This window comes from Salvelinus alpinus, chromosome 22 (assembly GCF_045679555.1).
Source record: "Salvelinus alpinus chromosome 22, SLU_Salpinus.1, whole genome shotgun sequence".
Classification (NCBI taxonomy): domain Eukaryota; kingdom Metazoa; phylum Chordata; class Actinopteri; order Salmoniformes; family Salmonidae; genus Salvelinus; species Salvelinus alpinus.
This window is the reverse complement of record NC_092107.1, coordinates 29093406-29115661: the sequence shown is the minus strand read 5'-3', so window position 1 is coordinate 29115661 and position 22256 is coordinate 29093406. Positions and strand designations below refer to the sequence as shown.

The 22256-nt window shown below is 43.3% G+C and overlaps 1 protein-coding gene across 1 annotated transcript; it reads right to left on the bottom strand.

Moving 5' to 3' along the window:
• Nucleotides 1–6090: 6090 nt before the first annotated feature.
• On the bottom strand, nucleotides 6091–16459 carry LOC139549378 (sialate:O-sulfotransferase 1-like). Its single transcript, XM_071359828.1, has 9 exons — nucleotides 16062–16459; nucleotides 11908–12714; nucleotides 11561–11675; nucleotides 10569–10753; nucleotides 9926–10047; nucleotides 9589–9763; nucleotides 9190–9354; nucleotides 8734–8934; nucleotides 6091–8525 (listed from the first exon to the last, which is right to left on the bottom strand). The coding sequence occupies exons 2-9, from the start codon at nucleotides 12341–12343 to the stop codon at nucleotides 8173–8175; spliced, it is 1752 nt and encodes a 583-aa protein (XP_071215929.1). The 5' UTR covers nucleotides 12344–12714; nucleotides 16062–16459; the 3' UTR covers nucleotides 6091–8172.
• Nucleotides 16460–22256: the final 5797 nt, after the last annotated feature.

The following is a 22256-nucleotide window of genomic DNA, read 5'->3' as shown; positions in this document are numbered from 1 at the left end:
CTACATCAGAGCATTATAAACCAAACCAAAGACACCTGCAAAAGAAAGTTTCGAGTAGCCTATTTATTTTAACATCATTTCTAATTAGGGTTAGGCTACTTCAAAGTTTATTGAACTGCATAGCGTTAAAACAAAGTAGGCTATGTGAAAGTGAGATCACTGTATTTGATAGCATGTTTTCCCAAAGATACACTCGTGAAATAGCATAGTTTGAAGCATAATAGGTTGCACTTACCATTGCTTTTCTTGGCCTTCTTGAAAGCTGAGAAGCCTGAAGAGTTTTTTAACACTCCTGTTTTTCCCCCCAGTAATCCTCACCTCACCATTTCAGTATTCTCTATATTTTCACTCATGTAAAATGTCATACCGTTTCCCAGTTGAAGACACAACACCTCATTATCTTTCTGGTCTGTATGATAGAGTGAGGCAGAGGCAGGAGCTCCGTTGTGTCTGTCAACTTCAGCACCCTAGAGAGCGCCTTACATCCCGCTGTTCGCGCTTCACACGGCTAGCGCGCCCTACACAGGTACACTCCACACACAAGTTACATTTTTCTCACCTTATAATATTAGCTCATTAGATTCAAACAGAATAACATTATGTATTATTGTAAGGTATCCTTGGAAAGTCAAGGTTACCTGATGCTCAACAGGTTGCAGAAACTTAGATTACTAAAACATTCAAAATAAAGCGATATTTTCTTCAATGTCAAACTTATTTATATTGAATTTCTAACGAATATATACTGTACATTATAGCAGGCCAAGACCAACCACGCCAATTCAAGCAAAGCCCTTTCAAAGTGACCTGTAGGCAAAACGGGTGCTGCACCCGGACCTAATCCATATTCGGTAAGGCATACTATAAGAGGATTGTCAACGCACGTTGGAGTCTCTGAAACACATTACCGTCCCACAAAGCCTTGTCAAGATAGTAGCCTTATATTCTATAGAATATCACATTTTGATTTACAGAGAGGGCTCTAAAGAAATATAATTAGACATTTTCTATTTGGCACTAATAACAGTGATGAAGATGAAAAACTGAAAGTATTTTTTCTAGGATAATTTAACTTATTTGTTTCCTTTGCCATGGAGACAGCTTGTTGCATGAACAATATGCACCGAGTAATAATTGGTCTGATGCGTTTATGTGACAATGATAGGCCTCACACTTAAATTGAATTTGCTCTCAGGTGTTGAGGGAATAATTAACGTTAACGAAGGGTTTTCCCTGCGCGTGTATCCCCTGAGCTCCTCAATATTTGTCTGCGTCAGTCATTTCAGCTGTTTTGACGACGCATTTCAGGAAACCAGTACCAATTTAGACATAAAAAATATATATTATACCCCTATCCGAGGTCGAACAAAACACAACCATATTTTTTCACATCTTTAATGCCTCCCATTTATTAAATGGTTGGTTGTGAAAAAATATTTTACTCAAAAACTAAACTCAAAACGTGCTGAATAATGCTTGGCTGGGGGGGGGATGGGTCACATAAACTCATGTAACCCAATATTGCAAGCGCTGATATTGCTCAAATTTGGAATACAAATAGTCAGTTGTCTGCCTGACATACACAAATAAACCGCATTAGGATATCTTAATGCATCTAGGAAATATAGACCTGTATACACAGAGATACAATAGGCAGAAATATCAACTATTAACATTTATGATGAATATGAATATGTATGATGAATGTAACCTAAAATGTTTGGTAGCTGATTGATAGACAACTCTCTGAGTCAAATTTGCGCTCATTCAGTGCTGTATGGTCCTGCCTGACAAAAATACATACAGTTACATATCTTTTGATGTTGTGGCTATTGCAACTGTGTCTAAGAAAAAACAAATGGGCTCAGCTATTGAAATGAAATGTTTTGGGGTCCAAGGTTCCTGCACATCCCAATGTGCATCACAAATGCAGGGAGCCAGAGGGAGTTCATGTTGGATTCAGGCTGCCTGATTGGACTAACAATGAATCAAACCTTACTTCTAAATAATAAGGAAGTGACTTAAGAGCCCAATCCTGGAGGCACAAGTTATACCACAGTTAGTATACCACAAGTTGTAGACATATGCAGAGGGTGTCCAGGGTTCTCTTTCCTTTTGTTGGAGCCTCCGAGTTCCCTCATTGATCCTCAAAGAGGCTTGTGACTTGGAATACTTGGTGTTGCCATGCCAAGCAGTCTGCTGCCTTTTCTATATCCAGACAATGGCGTTTGAGTGTAATTATGGCAGGCCTATTGGATTCCCAACATAGTTGTAATTAAACAAAAATAATATGGAGTACAGGTCATAAGTACAGTACACAAATCTGAAAGATGTCTGTCATTTAAAACATGTATATACAGGTGATTAAACCAGTTGTTTTAAGAAGGTCATACCAAGGATCATTTTGCTGTTTGATTTGGAATTTTAAGACCCCTTGAGGTATCAAACAAAAATATTAAAACATTATCTGATGAAAAAAGATTTTTGGCCTTACTGCTATTAGCCCATACAAATGCATTGAATAACAGATTCACTACACGGAGCAATAGCTGTCCCCCCAAAAAAGATGAGACTCATGAGAGTCAATGGTACTGTGGCAGCCATATTGGATTTTGGACTACATTATGGATTTGGAGTCAAATCTAGGGGGGCATCCTAACGTAATTGCAAGATGCTGAACATATAAAATCCATAGAGGAATCTTTGACTGAAAATAAATGACAGTTTTATTTTTTACCCTGTTTTCGTGGTATCCAATTGGTGGTTACAGTCTTGTCTCATCGCTGCAACTCCGGTACGGACTTGGGAGAGGCGAAGGTCGAGAGCCGTGCATCCTCCGAAACACAACCCAACCAAGCAGCACTGCTTCTTGACACAATCCCCACTTAACCCGGAAGCCAGCTGCACCAATGTGTCGGAGGAAACACGGTACAACTGGCGACCGTGTCAGCGTGCACTGCTACCGGCCCGCCACAGGAATCGGTAGGTCGCGATGGGACAAGAACATCCCTGCCAAACCCTCCCCTAACCCAGACAACGCTGGGCAAATTGTGTGCCGCCCCATGGGTCTCCTGGTCGCGCTGGATATCTAGTGGCACAGCTAGCACTGCGATGTAGTGCCTTAGACCACAACGCCACTCGGGAGGCCCCACAAATGACCATTTTCATTGTCTCAGCCCACTTGTTTTCCTTAGAGCCAGTTACAATAGCTACAACACAAAAAAACTTGTAACTGTATGTATTTTTGTCAGGCAGAGCCATACAGCACTGAATTAGAACAAATTTGACTTGGAAAGTTATCTTTCAAAGATATTCTCTGGTACTTTGTATGCTTTTTCGCCAGTAGTTCTGAAAGTAACACCCATGACCCAGAAGTGGTCGCCGAAAATTGCGTACTACATTACGTCCCATGTGCAGATATGTGCACAACATCATTGCTCTGTCTCTCGCTCTGCTGTGTGTGGATCTTGCTAGCTGTCACTCAAATGGCTAGGGGCTAAAGCTCATTGATTTGAACTCGAATTTCTAGGGGGCTGGCCCACATGAGGGAAAATGTTTACCTTCCAGTAAACAATCACTTCCCAACTAGGGATTTTGTGGCTAAAACAGTAATTCTGCTCATAGATTATGCATGTATAAACTTCAAACCCCCACCCCCTCCAGCCAACCATTATTCTACACTTACTGAGTTTAGGAGGTGTTTTCCTTAGAGCCAATTGCAATAGCCACAACATCAAAACATGTGTAACTGTATGTATTTTTGTCAGGCAGAACAATACAGCACTGAATGAGAGCAAATTTGACAGCTACAAAACATTTCATAAACGGGAGACATTAGAGATGTGAATATGTGTTAGAAGCACAGTGGCTAGGAAAAACTCCCTAGAAAGGCCAGAACCTAGGAAGAAACGTAGAGAGGAACCAGGCTATGAGGGGTGGCCAGTCCTCATGGCCAAGATGTACAAATGTTCATAGATGACCAGCAGAGTCAAATACTAATAAACACAGTGGTTGCCGAGGGTGCAACAGGTCAGCACCTCAGGAGTAAATGTCAGTTGGCTTTTCATAGCCGATCTTTCAGAGTATCTCTACCGCTCCTGCGGTCTCTAGAGAGTTGAAAACAGCAGGTCTGGGACAGGTAGCACGTCCGGTGAACAGGTCAGGGTTCCATAGCTGCAGGCAGAACAGTTGAAACTGGAGCAGCAGCACGGCCAGGTGGACTGGGGACAGCAAGGAGTCATCAAGCCAGGTAGTCCTGAGGCATGGTCCTCCGAGAGAGAGAAAGAAAGAGAGAAAAAGAGAGAAAGAGAGAGAGAATTAGAGAGAGCATAATTAAATTCACACAGGACACCGGATAAGACAGGAGAAATACTCCAGATATAACAGACTGACCCTAGCCCCCCGACACATAAACTACTGCAGCATAAATACTGGAGGCTGAGACAGGAGGGGTCGGGAGACACTGGTCCCGTCCGACGATACCCCCAGACAGGGCCAAAACGGCAGGATAAAACCCTACCCACTTTGCCAAAGCACAGCCCCGACACCACTAGAGGGATATCTTTAACCACCAACTTACCATCCTGAGACAAGGCCGAGTATAGCCCACAAAGACACTGACCTTTATTTCCTTTGTGTTGCGTCGGGGTACTGTCCAGTGGGGCCCTTTATTAGGGTTCCCAGGCCAAGGTCGGCGCCGAGGTTCGCCGCTCAAAGGACGCTAAGAAAGCGGACAAAGACAATGGTGGAGTGGGGTCCACGTCCAGCGCCAGCACCGCGGACAGATGCCCACCCAGACCCTCCCCTATAGGTTCAGGTTTTGCGGCCGGAGTCTGCACCTTGGGGGGGGGGGGGGGGTACTGTCACGTTCTGACCTTTATTTCCTTTGTTTTGTCTTTATTTAGTATGGTCAGGGCGTGAGTTGGGGTGGGCAGTCTATGTTTGTATTTCTATGTTTTGCTGTTTCTGTGTTTGGCCTGATATGGTTCTCAATCAGAGGCAGGTGTTTTGTGTTGTCTCTGATTGGGAACCATATTTAGGTAGCCTGTTTTGTGTTGGGTTTTGTGGGTGGTTGTCTTCACTCTTTGTGTGTGTCTGCACCAGACATAACTGTTTCGGTTTTTCACATTTGTTGTTTTTTTGTAATTTGTAGTGTTCAGTTTTTTGAGTGTCATTAAATTAAGATGAACACTAATCACGCTGCGCTTTGGTCCTCTCCTCCTTCCACAGAAGAAAACCGTTACACAGACCTACTATATTTGAATATGGACAGACCTACTAAATATCAGGGATTATCTCCTATGACTAGATAGGCCTTTATTGATTAATTTGAATCCTGGGTGGTAGGCTATGGCAGTGTGTGTGTGTGTGCATGTGTGCGTGAGAGAGAGACACACAGAGAGAGAGAGTGTGCTGGGAGGTGGGTCGAAAAGCAACTCCACCTTTGCTGACCCATATCCCGAATAAGCTGATGAGCCTCTTAAATGTAACACCTTGACACCTCTCTCCTGCTGCCAGAAATAGGGGAGAAAAATGACGCCTCAGCGGAATACACCATTACATTTAAGTCATTTAGCAGACGCTCTTATCCAGAGCGACTTACAAATTGGAAAGTTCATACATATTCATCCTGGTCCCCCCGTGGGGAATGAACCCACAACCCTGGCGTTGCAAGCGCCATGCTCTACCAACTGAGCCACACGGGACCGTGTGGCTCACCATGCAACTAAACATACAAAATCACCACACACAAATCATACTAATGAAATGAATGTGTACACATGCTTTCTATCGTGCAGTTTTGTCAAAAACTTGTCCATGGATAAAAATAATATTTATTGTTGTCATATCTGGACGATATGCTTATGGAATGGCTGTAGCGTGCATTACTTGTCCTGTTAGGATGCTCTATAGGTCTTACCCTGACACCATCTGGTGGATTTTATATTACAATGCCTGATAAAGAAAAGACAATGTGAACTGGTGATTTAGGTATGATGTGGACAGCATTAAGGTATATGTACATCACAGTGTACTTTATCAGTGTTGAGGTAAATTGCAGGTTCAGACACAATACGTTTTAGTAACCTCTTGATTGAATGTTTGTTTATTCTTCCATAGTTGCAGTAGTGGTATGGCGATGGTGAATCGACTACAGCCAAAGTAAATTGAAAATAGTATATATTGAGGGAACTATACCTTTACCCATAATCCCAAAATGTGACTTAATGTCCACATGATGACACCAAGTGTACATTAGACTGGAAAAACAATAGACTGGCACATACCAATACCAACCTCCAATCTGTATTGTAGCATTCACTTTCACCAAGTGGCACTGGATATTAATAACAACTCTACTTCAGCCACCAATAGAAGAATGAGCTCAGCATGTATTCCCCATTTCCCAGAATCCCACGTCAACATTGCATACCCATGGTCTCTGCTCAAATATACCTTTTTATTTTCAGGATATACACGCTTTATGTGTATTTGTGTAATAAGGCCTAATAGGAATACAAGATGTAGTTTGGTATTTTGATATATCACAGCTGTTTTCCCAAAAACATTTATCAAATATTTTCCATGAGTGTATTCGATGCTGCAGACAGGGAGGGAGAGATAGAGACCGAGACAGAGAGAGAACGAGGCAGAGAGAGAAAGAGAGAGTACCATATTATACAATTGTAAATCCAGACACTTTGGTCCAAAGTGCATCGCCCACACAACCAGTGCTGCTGCTCTTATCAGCTCAGTACAAATTAGTAGAGGACTAGTGACTTGCCCCTCTTCCCTGGGCTAAACATGCAGGCTGGGACTGTCTGTCTGGCCTGGTCCAGCGCTGCTCTCTTGACCTGGGACAGATCATTCTGTCATGGGCCTACACACTATCCCTCTCCTCTCTGGCAGTGGTGTAAAGTACTTAAGTAAAAATACTTTAAAGTACTACTTAAGCAGTTTTTTGGGGTATCTGTACTTTCCTATTTATATTTTTGACAAGTTTTACTCCACTACATTCCTGAAGAAAATAATGTACTTTTTACTCCATACATTTTCCCTGACACCCAAAAGTACTCGATATCTTTTTGAAATGGGGAAAATGGTCTACTTCACGCACTTATCAAGAGAATATCCCTGGTCATCCCTACTGCCTCTGATCTGGCAGACTCAATAAACACAAATGCTTCGTTTGTAAATTATGTCTGATTGTTGAAGTATGTCGCTGGCTATCCGTAAATTTAAAAAACAAGAAAATCATGCCATCTGGGTTGCTTAATATAAGGAATTTGAAATAATTTTTGATACTTAAGTATATTTAAAACCAAATACTTTTAGACTTTTACTCAAGTAGTGTTTTACTGGGTGACTTTCACTTGAGTCAATTCCCTTTAATGTACCTTTACTTTTACTCAAGTATGACAATCGGATACTTTTTCCACCACTCCTCTCTGGGGATGTAGCACTCAAAATACCTGACAGATTTGTTCCACTTCCCTTGGCTGTAGTGTAGTTGATCCCGAAAAATATTTTTTGGATAGAGGTATATTTTGGTTACTTCGGTAATTTGATGGTCTAATTATATTTTGTCAGTATTACCATAGGAACCCATTAATTCTGTATATGCCTAAAACACCACCTTACAAACACTCCAATGTTAACTCATATAACAACAGTATCCCTCTTCTGAAGACGTTGCCTGCATTAGATATTTGAAATGTCACTTTATTATGTTATAATCCAATATATTGAGTTTTTATATTTTGATCACAAAAACAAAACTCAAAAGTGGATTGTACCACAGGATGTAGCCTATAGTTTTTATAGGAGGTACAGTTTATTTAGAGTTGATTTAAAACAGAGGAAACTGTTTCCATTGTTTGGTACACTTATCAGTTCACCTCCAATAAGGCAATGTCCCAAAAACCAAAACACATCTAAAACAGAAAAACAGCACTTTAATAAACCAGCGCTTCTAAAGCATAAAAAGTGCTTTGTGAGAATAGCCTCTATGTTTCCTTTGCAGGGCACATTCCTGATTTGAAACGCTTTCTCTTGAGTTGGATTGGAGGTATCCATCCATCCGTGCCACCACAGCTTTAAGGCAGTGAAAACTGAGGAGGGACAGGGTGGTGGACAAGGTAGAGATCAGGGTTATCAGAGTTCAGCGGTCCATCATCTGGGCAGATACTCCAGTGGAAGGCCTGTGTGGTTTCTGTCACGGAGAGCCTGGTCCACAGCACGGATCAGCCCGTCTATCAGTCCTCTCATGTCGGGTGTGAAGGGGTCGAAGGTGGTCTGTCGGGCCCCGGAGCGTTTAAAGTGTCCATCCTGGTTGCTCTCGGCACACAGCAGTCTGTCCTCGGTCACTGTGGTGTTGAGGAAGGAGGCGATGGATCGTAGCCGGGGCACCAGCGCTGTCTGGAGTTCCTCGAAGTGGACCACTAGGACCCGTTGGCCGAACCGCAGCCAGTCCAGTACGTGGGATGCCCACCAGGAGGCGTAGCTGCTCACAAACTCAGGCCACTCTACGAGAAGTGTGGGGGTGGGCATGTTATTGTGCAGTGCTTTTCAGAAAGAACATCAACTCACACAATGCAGACAGACACACAGACCCTCCCCCCTGTAATAAAAAACAAAACACGGTCCCAGAAGGACTCCCACTGGCTGGTGTACTATACTGTACATGATTAATACAAGCCACAATAAAACCCAGATTCCAGGCTGGCCCTGTACCTTTGGTCTTCCAGTGCTGATCAGAGGCGTATCCCAGATGTCCTGCACACTTCCTGTTGAACTCAGCCATGAGGGAACGGTATGGGCTCCTGATCAGCAGGATGACAGAATCATACATCTCTATCTCTCTCCTCCCACTCTCATGTGTTTTCACACAGATGGTCCGACCACTCTTCCAGTAATCCTTCTCACCTTTGAAGCCTACACAACACCAAGACACAGATGCACAAACCATATGGGAAATATTTTGCTTTTATCTTTGGCCATATAAACCAAGCAAGACAGAGGGGTATGGATGATAACTTTAAAAAAATAATCTTGAATTCATTATGGACTGAGACAAATAGCTGGATCTGCACAACAGATGGCCAAGGACAAAAATGGTTTCCTAAAGTGTGGGTGGCCTCTTTCCTATCCTGTGTAAACATACAGTGGCTGTACAGTATAGGAGCTGACCTCTGTTGTAAAGGGTTCCATCGAAGTAGTAGCTGCCTGTGTAGTATCCTGTGGCCAACTCTATGAGGTGTCTGACCCAGGTGTTGCCTGCTCCTGGGAAGCTGGAGAGCGCTACCAATGAACTGGACTTCTCTGGTAGGAACTTCTTCTCTGTGCATCTGGAGTCTGGGAGAAAGGAATGTAACATTTTAAGTTAGGATGGGATTTGTACATAGTCTGCTCAGAAGCATACCGAATTGCAGAAGACAAAGTCCAACACAATTTGAGTGATTGATTTGAATTTCCGTGGTGCAAAGTGGAGTTTGGTGTCAAGCCAAAGTGGTGCTTAAAATTATTTCACAAGGTTGGCAGTCCTGGATTTGAAGGAAGAATGCTTTTGTGGTTGTCTGACCGTGTTACCTTGGACAGGTGTCTGGTAGACCTGGTAGAAGCGCTGGAGGGTTGATGGTAAGGAGGCCTCAGTGGTGTTGCTCTGTGAACAGTGCTCCTCCTCAGCCGGCTCATGGAGAGTGAAGTCAGGAGTAGCGTAACCACAGAAACAGTCCGGACTCCTCAGCATAGCCAGCGGAAACTCCTAGGCCAGGCAAATTCGGTCACACTTTAAACAAACTAAAACGTATAATGGGTTTATAGGGCATTTAAAAAGTCTTCATAGGCACATAGTAAATGCTTCACAATGTATGTATAAGCAACGTCATACTGCAAAATCCTGGCAATGGTACCCTAGGGGTCCAACCTTGTTCATGCAGGCCTCTATGCAGGACTGGGAGGTGAGGTTGAGCTGGAGCACATGGACCAGAGATGTAGAGGAGCTGTTCTCAGGCTCCCTGAAGCAGCCGCGGTAACGCACGTTCCTGTCTGCAAACACAGGAGAGTCTCAAGTGAATGCAATGCGTTATCAACTTGACCCAATCTCCTGCTGTTCCCCAGCTCTCAAGATTGGACCAGGTCCCTGATACTCACATCTCCTGCTGTTCCCCAGCTCTCAAGATTGGAACAGGTCCATGATACTCACATCTCCTGCTGTTCCCCAGCTCTCAAGATTGGAACAGGTCCCTGATACTCACATCTCCTGCTGTTCCCCAGCTCTCAAGATTGGACCAGGTCCATGATACTCACATCTCCTGCTGTTCCCCAGCTCTCAAGATTGGACCAGGTCCATGATACTCACATCTCCTGCTGTTCCCCAGCTCTCAAGATTGGAACAGGTCCCTGATACTCACATCTCCTGCTGTTCCCCAGCTCTCAAGATTGGACCAGGTCCATGATACTCACATCTCCTGCTGTTCCCCAGCTCTCAAGATTGGACCAGGTCCATGATACTCACATCTCCTGTTTTTCCCCAGCTCTCAAGATTGGAACAGGTCCCTGATACTCACATCTCCTCTGGCCTGGAAGCACATCCTCCACCGTGAACACTGACAGGCGCCCAACACCGCCACACATTGAGCCTTTCTCCCCTTTACAGTCCAAGTTACATTCCTTGTCTCTCACACGCAGGCTGGTGATGTGGTTGCCACAGTAACACTCCGACCCATACTCCAGACCAGCAAACTGGTAGCCACTGTAATAAATGACATTCAGATAGATATGAACATCAATTCAAAGTATTCACAACACATCCGTAATCTCTAAACAATCTGGTTATTCATAAGAAACGTATTTAATATATTGATTGCCTAAAGAGTCTTCTTTTTCAAGAGTAATGTTTTTTCTATAACTATGCTGAACCAGGCATATAACATGAGAACATACAGTATGTTAATAATGAATTCAACAGCAATGTAAATGCAGCACGCTACTCTACCCTAGGGGTTAATTAGGGGAGTACCATATGTCTCGCTCCCTTTGCTCTGCTGCACAATTAATACTGACAGAAACTGAAGCAGTCTGCCTGCCTGTCGCTCCCTAGTCCCTCACTGCAGATCACTCCATCTCTCCAACCACCCCCCCCCCCCCAACATCTACCCTGAGACTACAAAACTCCTCACCTCCTCTGCTCACACGTCCTTAATTCGGAAGCTTCAAATTCTCAGCCTGGGACAAGCCAGCTAGAGCTCTGCTCCCGCAACTGTAGGTCTGTGCTTACACTCTTTCCCCCAAACCCTCTTCCATTACTAGTTCATACAAGTCAAGTATCATGGAGCTCCTCGGGGTGAGCATATACATATGCTATGCTAATTCTATAGTCTGCCTACCTGTGAGTGCATTCCAGATACACAGATTCTGTACAGTTTAATCTGCAGAGATTATAGAATGGGAATGGGGGTTGTATAATGTTGATGATATGCTCCTCCTGAGATGTGAAATATTTCCTATGTTCTGAAAGATCTGATAATAGTGTGTTGAAGCAGGATGGAGATATATTTACCTCGTTGAGCAGGTATCCTGGCACATGGTGCTGGTCATTTTGCGGAAATCCGTAAATACAAACCCCCTTAAAGCCCGCTCCTTGGAATTATCCAGAAAGCAGCCTATGTAAGAACCTTGACATGAGACCAAACAAACAAAACATACATAAATCAGCAAAGCATTAGTTACAGGTTAAGTAGTCTGTCATTGTGTTACTTCATTTTGTCAACCACTTTCTCAGGTAGCATCTCCAAAACTTGAGGAGTTGCCACATAGCTAATTTATAGAATACAATACCCCTTCAGAACCTCCACTCTAAATGGCAGAGAATAATTTTCCTAATTTCTGGGATAGGTCGGTAGGTACCTTTGTGAGGCACATTCCTCCTGGGGGTGCTCCTCTCCACCTGTGACATATCCTTCTCCGTCATCAGGCTGTGGAACCAGCGCCGCCGCAGGTGTCGGATCTCCAGATTCCTCGACATGAGCCAGCGTGCTCCAGTCCTGTTGTCCAACAGGCTCCCAGGCTGGTACCCCTGCCCCCTGGCCATGATCCGTGAGCTCCTGCTCCCGTAGCCTCCTACCCTCACGGGTGGTATCCCTAGCTCCAGGGCCCGGGGTGGTGATGGTATGGAGGGCAGGGAGGGCAGTGGAGGGCTGGTGGCCCCTCGTTGGGTCACCACCAGGCTGGCCCGTTGGAGCAGCAGGACGCTCCCGGCCATGATGTAGGCCACACCCAGGAAGAGCAGGAACAGCTGGGCCCTCCGGAGGAAACGCTGCAGTCTGTAGAGGGGCTTGGCCATCGATCCCCTCTTTATCTCAGCCTGCCGCTGGCTCCAAACATATACAGAGCATTCTATCCCAGTAACATACCCCCTTGTCTACTCATCTCAGCAAAACGATTCTTGTGATCTACAATAATTCTCAGAACGAGAAGAACAGGAATCACGAGTTGGTAGACCTTACTGGTCAAATGTCCTTAGATGTACCTCGACCTTGAGCCGTTTGAGCAAGAGGTTCCACTCCATAGCTTGTTGATGTACGTATCTCGACAGTAATGCATAGACAGAACCTCTCGAGTCAGGATGATTCAGCCCACCTCCTCCAGAGCCAATGGAAGGCAGTCTGAATGAGGTCAAGGCTCAGCTTTCTCGTCTTATCCCCAGAGATGAAACTACAGATAGGAGACACAGGAGAAATATTGTATTATTGAGGCAGAGTGATTATGGTTGTATACGTCTCTATTATAAAGGACAGGAGGTGAGCCTAAGTCAGCCACCATTTCCTCCTCTACAAGATGGCAAACTATACGTTCTATGTCTACAATATGTAGTTGGCATGCATGACACAAAACCAATTGCCTGAATGGTCTCAAAACTAGATCCTGCTCTTGTCAGAGTAACCTCTGACCTTCATCTCAGACTCAGCTTTGGAACATGGCCCAGTTCTAGACAAAGGCTTGAGATGTGACGGCGTTCTTTCTTGCCAACACCAAGCGAGACCAGAGTGGAATGAAAATAAGCTTAGAGAAAGAGTTTATAGAATAATTATCAGATGCAAGTTTTCCTTCACAAAAATGACAGCTTCAGTATCGTTAGCTAGTGATTAAATTACAGTTTTTAACCACAATGAGAGATTCATTGTGTCATCATCTAATTCGTCAGTTTCTGACAGGAACCAACAGTGTGAGGTCAACACATCTTGCTCAGTCAGCCTTTTAACCCCCTCCCTTTCAGCAATAACATACTTGTTTTTGCAGAAAGCAGATTGCACTTGTCAATCTCAACTGGGCAGTACAAGACAGAGGTAATGCCAGTATTTCTCATCACCCACTGAGTTGTGGGTAGGCTCTTCCCTTTTGAAGATATATCAAAAATAGGACTCCTACTGTTATGAAGCTGAGCTTTTCACTAATGAATGTAGATCATTGCTCAAACAACACACAGTTTAACCAGGACTGTGTGTATGGCATTAACAATTTTGGGTTATGCTAGTACAGATATCAGATGATTAAAGGCATTAAACACATGCAAAATAGGCTACTTTTAAATGGAGAATAAACATTAGAGACCAGCTTCAAGAATTATGGGAAGGCTGGCAATAAAGCACTGCCGTGACTAAGAGAGCCTGTACAAACAGATACATTTATCTGTCCAAAAACCTGCCAAATCTCTTAAGTTTCAGGACAAGACAAATCTCTTGCAGAGTCAGATAAATCTCTTGAATATTCATCCAAATTCATATCCTGATATGCCAGACAGAGCTCCCTCTTACACGTTTTCTGTGTTTGTGAGTTTTGCCTCAGAACAACTACCTTGCCCCAGGCAAGCACCTAGGTACTTCTTTAGTTGTTGTCCTTTGTTTTTCTTTTCATGTTGCTCCTTACTTCCTGGAACCCAAGGACTGTCTTCAGGTGCAGTACAGACAAGTTGATGATCATAAACATAGTTAAGCTCTAGAGTAAGCTCCCTTTCATATGCTTTAGCCTACCTTCACATCTTAGACTATCTTGTACATTTTGCCAGTTTTAATCATTTGTTTTTCCAATATAAAAACCTTACTGTGGCATTTCTGCACATTTTTTGTTGTTGTGACCAAATGTGTATTATATTTTGGGTTTTTATAAGGCAGGAGTATGAGTCCAAGAGTAGGAGTTATTTATATGTATACATTTCTGTAAATTCTGACCCAGATTTTAGGGTGTGAGCTGAGAGTATGCTCAGCCAAGGACAGCCTCTCCATGCGTGACCTGTGTGGAATACACTCAGCCACTCCTGAGAGTGGTCCAGGGCCGGCACTTACCAGTACTTTAAGAGCCAGCCAGCAAGGGATATATATATATATGGAGCGCTGCATTAATATTTTGTTAGGGAATGGACCTGTCTTGGGTTATTTACACTTTGTGTTGCATTTCCATTGGCCAAGCCATAAACAAGCCACAGTCACTAAAAACCGCTCAATAAATGGCTGCTAAAATGATCACAAAAGCCAGATCCTGGACAGTATTTTATTGACAACTGAAATAAAATGGATGCATGTGTAAAGATTGAGGAGCTGCACCAAGCTCTGCTGCTGCAAGACTGTATTTATTGAAGAAAATCTGGTTATGCCTACAGTGTGTTTAGCCAGTGATTTGCAGAAAGTTTTTAACTGCAGTTACGGAATGTTTTGTTGTAATATTCTTCTTAAATCTCTCTGTAGCTGAAAATGTATGGTATGGGGCCTCCTGAGAGGCGCAGTGGTCTAAGGCCCTGCATTGCCATGCTTGAGGAGTCACTATAAACCCGGGTTCAATCCCAGGCTGTGTCACAACCGGCCGTGACTGGGAGTCCCATAGGGCGGTGCATAATTGGCACAGCGTTGTCCGGGTTAGGGGAGGGTTTGGCTGGGGGGGGCGCCTGCAGGCTGACTTTGGTTGTCAGTTGAAAGTTGTTTCCTCCGACACAGTGGTGTGGCTGGGTTAAGCAGGCGTGGTTTGGCGGGTCGTGTTTCGGAGGACGCATGACTCGACTTTCGCCTCTCCTGAGCCCATTGGGGACTTGCAGTGATGAGACAAGATTGTAAATGGATATCATGAAATTGGGGAGAAAAAGGGTTGTAAATAAAATGTGACTGGTGGCATACTGGCATCATATCTTTCATTTTCACCTCCATTTTCCTAACCCAGACAACAAGCCTCCAACCATTCCCCCTTCTTCTACCACTGCTGGACCCAAATGCTAGAGCCCAGGAGGCCGACAGTGGCTTGTGATCTAACACAAACAGGCCACTGAATACCCCATTCAATACTAGATTGGAGGGAAATGTGTGTGTGTGTAAGAGAGAGAGGGGGGTCTTTATCTTGGGCTCTCTGACTGAAAGGATGTGTGGGAAGAAAACAGAGTGAGATATTCACCACTGAGGCCTGTGTAATGCACCTGCTTTGTCTGGGCATCAATGTAGCATCAATAAGGACACCTACTTGACACGTGCTTCTACATCTGCATTGTTTGCTGTTTGGGGTTTTAGGCTGGGTTTCTGTACAGCACTTTGTGACATCAGCTGATGTAAAAATGGCTTTATAAATACATTTGATTGATTGACACTTCGATGATGTACCATATTTAAGATGGTTTTGAATTAGGACTATACATGCTCTATAACGCCTTTATACTTTGGGAAAAAGTGGGATCCTTTATATGAGGAAGGATTTGCTAATAAATCATAGGTTAGATTTCAACTGATCAAAAATAATCTAGTATCTTCTCCAAGTATTCCACTTGTTTGCATCATGTAGTTTTTCGCATGGCCTCAATGCATCATTTATGCATCACTTCAATTTACTATAACCTACAACAACCCTTTTTAATCACCAAAGTCACATTTGAGGTTGCTTTCAACTGCTGTTCAGTGGCCTATACAAGTCCACGGGATAGTCCATGCACAAATGACAATTGAACAGTTTAAAAAATCAACAATCAACATACGAACACTTTCTAAATATATATGGCTCCACAATTACAAACATACTGTAGGTCTTACCATAACGCCAGTTTTTCGATGGTAGTCTAGGCTAAAACAAACCAACGAAAAACAAATCGTTAACAAAAGCTCCATATGTTAATGAAATTCTGCATCTCCTTCATAAATGGCAATCCCGAGTGTTCAGTCCTTGCGTGTTTGAGTCGAATTGGCGCTCATCATTTCATGTGGCGATGTGGATGTCTCGTCTTCGTAGGCCTCATCTCATCCTTTTTATTTTCTTATGTAATGCCTTCTAAAGCGAAGGCATTAGAAAAGCAATAATCCCAATATTTTTTATCCTAGCCATGTCGCCTCTGTCACACACACAGCAGAGCAGAATCACGTTTGTCTCTCTCCGTGCAGAGACCCAGCTGTTTAACCGGATAGAGACAGGAATACAGCGCGCATGCTCTTCAAGGATGCTCCAAACAGCTCACTGGGGTTTCGATGTGCACTGTGCACGTTTTACACATTGTCTACCTAACATAAACCTTCATTCGATTACATTCGATTGTATTTAAATTATTTGTAAGAATCATATAAAATATATAAGTCTTTACATTTACTTTCTATCATCACATTCATTGCGATATATCAATTAGGCTCCATCATGGAACATTCTTGTAATGAATTTGTTTAAATACTGTCATTCTAGATAGGTGCCCCTGGTCTTACAGGCACCTATTAGTGTCTGTGAGATAGAGGTTGGCTATTGGTCTTTTTTATGTAGACTGAAATTGTCAGATGGCAGGGGAATATCTGTGGCTTGAATTTGAAATATCAGACTCCAACAGCTGCATCGGTGTCATGACCTGGATGGATGGATCAATGGGATCCGTATTGGCCTGAAATTACAAACAGAGTGGAAGGGATGATAGAAAGGGGTGCAGCTGTGGAGGAATAGACCAAATGCTACATTGTCAGTTTGTAGTGTCAGTCAATTAAACTGTGTTCAGCCCAATTCTGATATTTTTTTTACTAATTGGTCTTTTGGCCAATCAGATCAGCTCTGAAAAAAGAGCCGATGTGAAAAGATTGGATGTGATTGGTCAAAATACCAAATAGTGGGAAAAACATCAGAATTGGGCTGCGATGTAAATGCAACCTTATACTGACCTGTTATAAGGCTGGTTAGAACATAGGACCTGAAAAACAGAGGAGAAAAAAATATTGTTATTTTTCTCTCTACACACACAGTCTTGCACAGTTAACCTTGTGGGGACACAATTCAGTCCCATTCAAAATGATTTTTTCCCTAACATCTAACCCTAACCTTAACCCTAACCCTAATTCTAACCCAAACACTAATTCTAACCTTAACCCTAAACACCCTAGAAATAGCATTTGACCTTGTGGGGACCAACAAAATGTCCCAGGTTAGTCAAATCTTTGTTGGTTTACTATTCTTGTGGGGACTTCCGGTCCCCACAATAATTGTTAAACACACACACACACACACACACACACACACACACACACACACACACACACACACACACACACACACACACACACACACACACACACACACACACACACACACACACACACACACACACACACACACACACACACACACACACACCAGATGATTGTTTAACTGAATTCTCCTGTGGGCTGCTAATCAATAGGCTTGGTTTTACTGTTGATGGAGAGTATAGTGGTTGGAGATGGAACAGGTCTTCTGGTGCAATTAGTAATGGATAGTCACAGCACAAAGTTAGCGGAAGGCAGCGCAGGCCATCATTGTCGGTCTCCCCTGCTAGATTGAAATAGTCCATCCCTGTGTGGTTGCGTCTTAATGAACACACTGATTGCTGTTGCTAATGAGAAACAGAAACATGGAAATGGTCTCTGTATAGAACAGAAGGTAAAACATCTCCTCCATCACAGTTCTTCACTGCAGTGCAGACTCCCACACACACTCCCATGGGTATATGAGCTTCATGCTATCTTGAGCCTTTGGAGAAGCTCTCATATTCACACTTACATTTCACTCCTGTACAGTCAGTCTCCTATCAACACGAAAGCTCATTTATTACCCAGAGTGCCAATGTGCACAACACCATGCAAACTACAAGTAATGTAATTACAGCTGACGCTGCCTGACGCCGACTACAGACTTGACAGAGGTATACAACCTACTTAATACCAATTAAACAGATGCTAATGGTTGCCACCGCTTTGCCCTTGATGCAGATGACAAACCCTGTAACCGTCTCAGGGACAGAGAACTAGCATCGATCCTGACGTACCCCAGGCAGGGATGAGCTCTCCAGAACTCTAAAGTTCTAATTAAATCAAGTGGCAGAGATCTGTTCCCAATTTTTCAAAAGTTATCTGGATTTCGCCTGTCGGATAGGATTAAATGCATAGAAATAGAATGAATAGAACAGGGTTCCCCATTCAAGTAAATGATTTGTCCGTTCTATTCATTCTATTTCTATGCATTTAATCCTATCCGATAGGTGAAATCCAGATAGATTAAAAAAAATTAAACTGGGCCCAGAGGATATAGATGACTAATGTTAGGAGTCCCCTGTAAAGTAGGCTACACCTCCTATACATTACAGGTTACCATCCATGCATGAAGGCTGCATATATAACACGGACATAAGATACAAAGCCTTATAGCATGAAATCCCTGTGTCCTTTCCTTGCCTTTATATTACCCTCTATAAGCAAGTGGAGGACAATGCGTCTGACTCTAGTCTGTACACAGACTGTCTGCCAGTGACTGATATGTTCATCAGCTTGCGGTGCAGTAATGTCCAAGATAATGTGTTTGTCATCCGGTCCGGGTGTACAAATCAGCTTATCCTCAGGGACTAAACTGAATGCAGCAATGCATATTAGTAACGAATGAATCCAGGGCTGACTCAGTTCAACATTGACCTCCTTTACTCTGTGAAATGTCAGGAGTTGGTCTGCTCCCCCCCCCCCATCCTCCTCCCTCCTCCATGTTTGTTAGCATCCATCAGCTATTTCTCCCTGCCCTTTCCCCTTTCTTTGTTTTCTTGCAGTCAGAGTACATTCACGTGTCAGGAACGAGAGGGAGGGAGGGAGGGATTTTTGCCCTCTTTCATTTCCTGCAGGGATGGACTGAAACAGCCCCGCTTGAGTTGGCCTTTCATCATACAATGAACCGAGAGCGATCTGTCTGTCTGTCTGTTGGTGCCGAGGGCGAAGGGGGAACTGAACTTTAAAGTCTGCTTTCCACACTCACTTGACCATAGAGCAGTCACTTGGATGGAGCTGAGGGATTGGATTCTTGAAAAATGCAGCCTCAGTCCATGCTCTACTTTTGCCATTTAGACTCTTCTCCTTCTCAGACTCCGTTTCAGCACTGCCTGCCTGGCCTGCACTCTTAATGTACTGTTTTGTCTCAAATGGATGCGTTGCAATTGATGTTTTTTTTGTTGCTTGATGACTATCATTTGTAAACTCTGGCATGCGGACCAAAGATGCAATTTGTTTTATGGTGCCTTGTTACTTAGTTTTACATGTTTTGCTGGTAAACAAATTAGTTGTAATGAGATTAAATGACAGGGCTATAAATTGCTATTACGGGTGCCTCTCAGTAGTGGGGGGGGGAGATGTATGCTGCTTTTAGTGTAGCTAGCTTAGTCTGATACATAGATGTTGTTGTTCCAGCATTAATGAAGTTATTAGTTTGGACACTGGTGCTGCTGGCTTATTTCTATTGTGACATAATGGATTTAAGCCTCTGGATAAAAAACTATAACGAATCTGATTCTGTCACATTTACAGTATCTTGATGAAGAAATGCTAAGATAATGAGGACATCATTCAGCTCCCTGAAATCCCTCAGAGCTTAGTTCAAATACTCATCCATCTTTCAACCCCCAAATTGCTTTGATTATAGATGATAAATATGGAGAGTAGGCTGAGTAGGACGTCTTTTAGAGACTTATAGTTATAGGTATATTCAGAAAGAGCCCTTTCTTAGACCGGCTGACTCATAGAGAGAGGAAGGAGAGCTGTCAGGATGTGAGGGTTGTGCTTGGTTAGGGAGAAGCCTGAGCTGTCACCTCCTCCACTGACATGGCCTCAGAGCAGCAGGACAGGACTCAGACCTGGCTGACTGGCTCAGAGCTCAACACTCTCTGACAGCTGACACGCTCACTTCACTGGAGCACTCAAGCAGAGAGAGAGAGAGAGAGAGAGAGAGAGAGAGAGAGAGAGAGAGAGAGAGAGAGAGAGAGAGAGAGAGAGAGAGAGAGAGAGAGAGAGAGAGAGAGAGAGAGAGAGAGAGAGAGAGAGAGAGAGAGAGAGAGAGAGAGAGAGAGAGAGAGAGAGAGAGAGAGAGAGAGAGAGAGAGAGAGAGAGAGAGAGAGAGAGAGAGAGAGAGAGAGAGAGAGAGAGAGAGAGAGAGAGAGAGAGAGAGAGAGAGAGAGAGAGAGAGAGAGCTCTGTCGCACGCTGGGTATGTACATAGTCAATGGTAGGCTTCGAGGGGACTCCTATGGTAGGTTCACCTATAGCTCATCTCTTGGCAGTAGCACTGTAGACTACTTTATCACTGACCTCAACCCAGAGTCTCTCAGAGCGTTCACAGTCAGCCCACTGACACCCCTATCAGACCACAGCAAAATCACAGTCTACTTGAACAGAGCAATACTCAATCATGAGGCATCAAAGCCAAAGGAACTGAGTAACATTAAGAAATGCTATAGATGGAAGGAATGCAGTTTGGAAACCTACCAAAAAACAATTAGGCAACAGCAAATTCAATCCCTTTTAGACAACTTCCTGGGTAAAATGTTCCACTGCAATAGTGAAGGTGTAAACTTGGCAGTAGAAAATCTTAACAGTATATTTGACCTCTCAGCTTCCCTATCAAATCTAAAAATCTCAAATAGAAAACCGAAGAAAATGAACAACAATGACAAATGGTTTGATAAAGAATGCAAAAATCTAAGAAATAAATTGAGGAACCTGTCCAACCAAAAACATAGAGACCCGGAAAACCTGAGTCTACGCCTTCACTATGGCGAATCACTAAAACAATACAGAAATACACTACGGAAAAAGAAGGAACAGCACGTCAGAAATCAGCTCAATGTAATTGAAGACTCCATAGACTCTAACCAATTCTGGGAAAATTGGAAAACACTAAACAAACAACAACACGAAGAATTATCTATCCAAAATGGAGATGTATGGGTAAACCACTTCTCCAATCTTTTTGGCTCTATAACAAAGAATAAAGAACAAAAACATATACATGATCAAATACAAATCCTAGAATCAACTATTAAAGACTACCAGAACCCATTGGATTCTCCAATTACCTTGAATGAGTTACAGGACAAAATAAAAACCCTCAAACCCAAAAAGGCCTGTGGTGTTGATGGTATCCTTAATGAAATGATCAAATATACAGACAACAAATTCCAATTGGCTATACTAAAACTCTTTAACATCGTCCTTAGCTCTGGCATCTTCCCCAATATTTGGAACCAAGGACTGATCACCCCAATCCACAAAAGTGGAGACAAATTTGACCCCAATAACTACCGTGGAATATGCGTCAACAGTAACCTTGGGAAAATACTCTGCATTATCATTAACAGCAGACTCGTACATTTCCTCAATGAAAACAATGTACTGAGCAAATGTCAAATTGGCTTTTTACCAAATTACCGTACAACAGACCATGTATTCACCCTACACACCCTAATTGACAACCAAACAAACCAAAACAAAGGCAAAGTCTTCTCATGCTTTGTTGATTTCAAAAAAGCCTTCGACTCAATTTGGCATGAGGGTCTGCTATACAAATTGATGGAAAGTGGTGTTGGGGGTAAAACATACGACATCATAAAATCCATGTACACAAACAACAAGTGTGCGGTTAAAATTGGCAAAAAACACACACATTTCTTCACACAGGGTCGTGGGGTGAGACAGGGATGCAGCTTAAGCCCCACCCTCTTCAACATATATATCAACGAATTGGCGCGGGCACTAGAACAGTCTGCAGCACCCGGTCTCACCCTACTAGAATCCGAAGTCAAATGTCTACTGTTTGCTGATGATCTGGTGCTTCTGTCACCAACCAAGGAGGGCCTACAGCAGCACCTAGATCTTCTGCACAGATTCTGTCAGACCTGGGCCCTGACAGTAAATCTCAGTAAGACCAAAATAATGGTGTTCCAAAAAAGGTCCAGTCGCCAGGACCACAAATTCC

What these genes read in the sequence shown, in the direction of transcription:
- LOC139549378 (XM_071359828.1), bottom strand. Translation starts at nt 12,343, where the DNA reads ATGGCCAAGCCCCTCTACAGACTGCAGCGTTTCCTCCGGAGGGCCCAG. An exon ending in CAGGATACCTGCTCAACGAG is followed by an intron (nt 10,754 to 11,560) that starts GTAAATATATCT and finishes CATTTATTACAG; the next exon opens with TGGCTACCAGTTTGCTGGTC. An exon ending in TGGAACCCTTTACAACAGAG is followed by an intron (nt 8,935 to 9,189) that starts GTCAGCTCCTAT and finishes GGTGTTGTGTAG; the next exon opens with GCTTCAAAGGTGAGAAGGAT.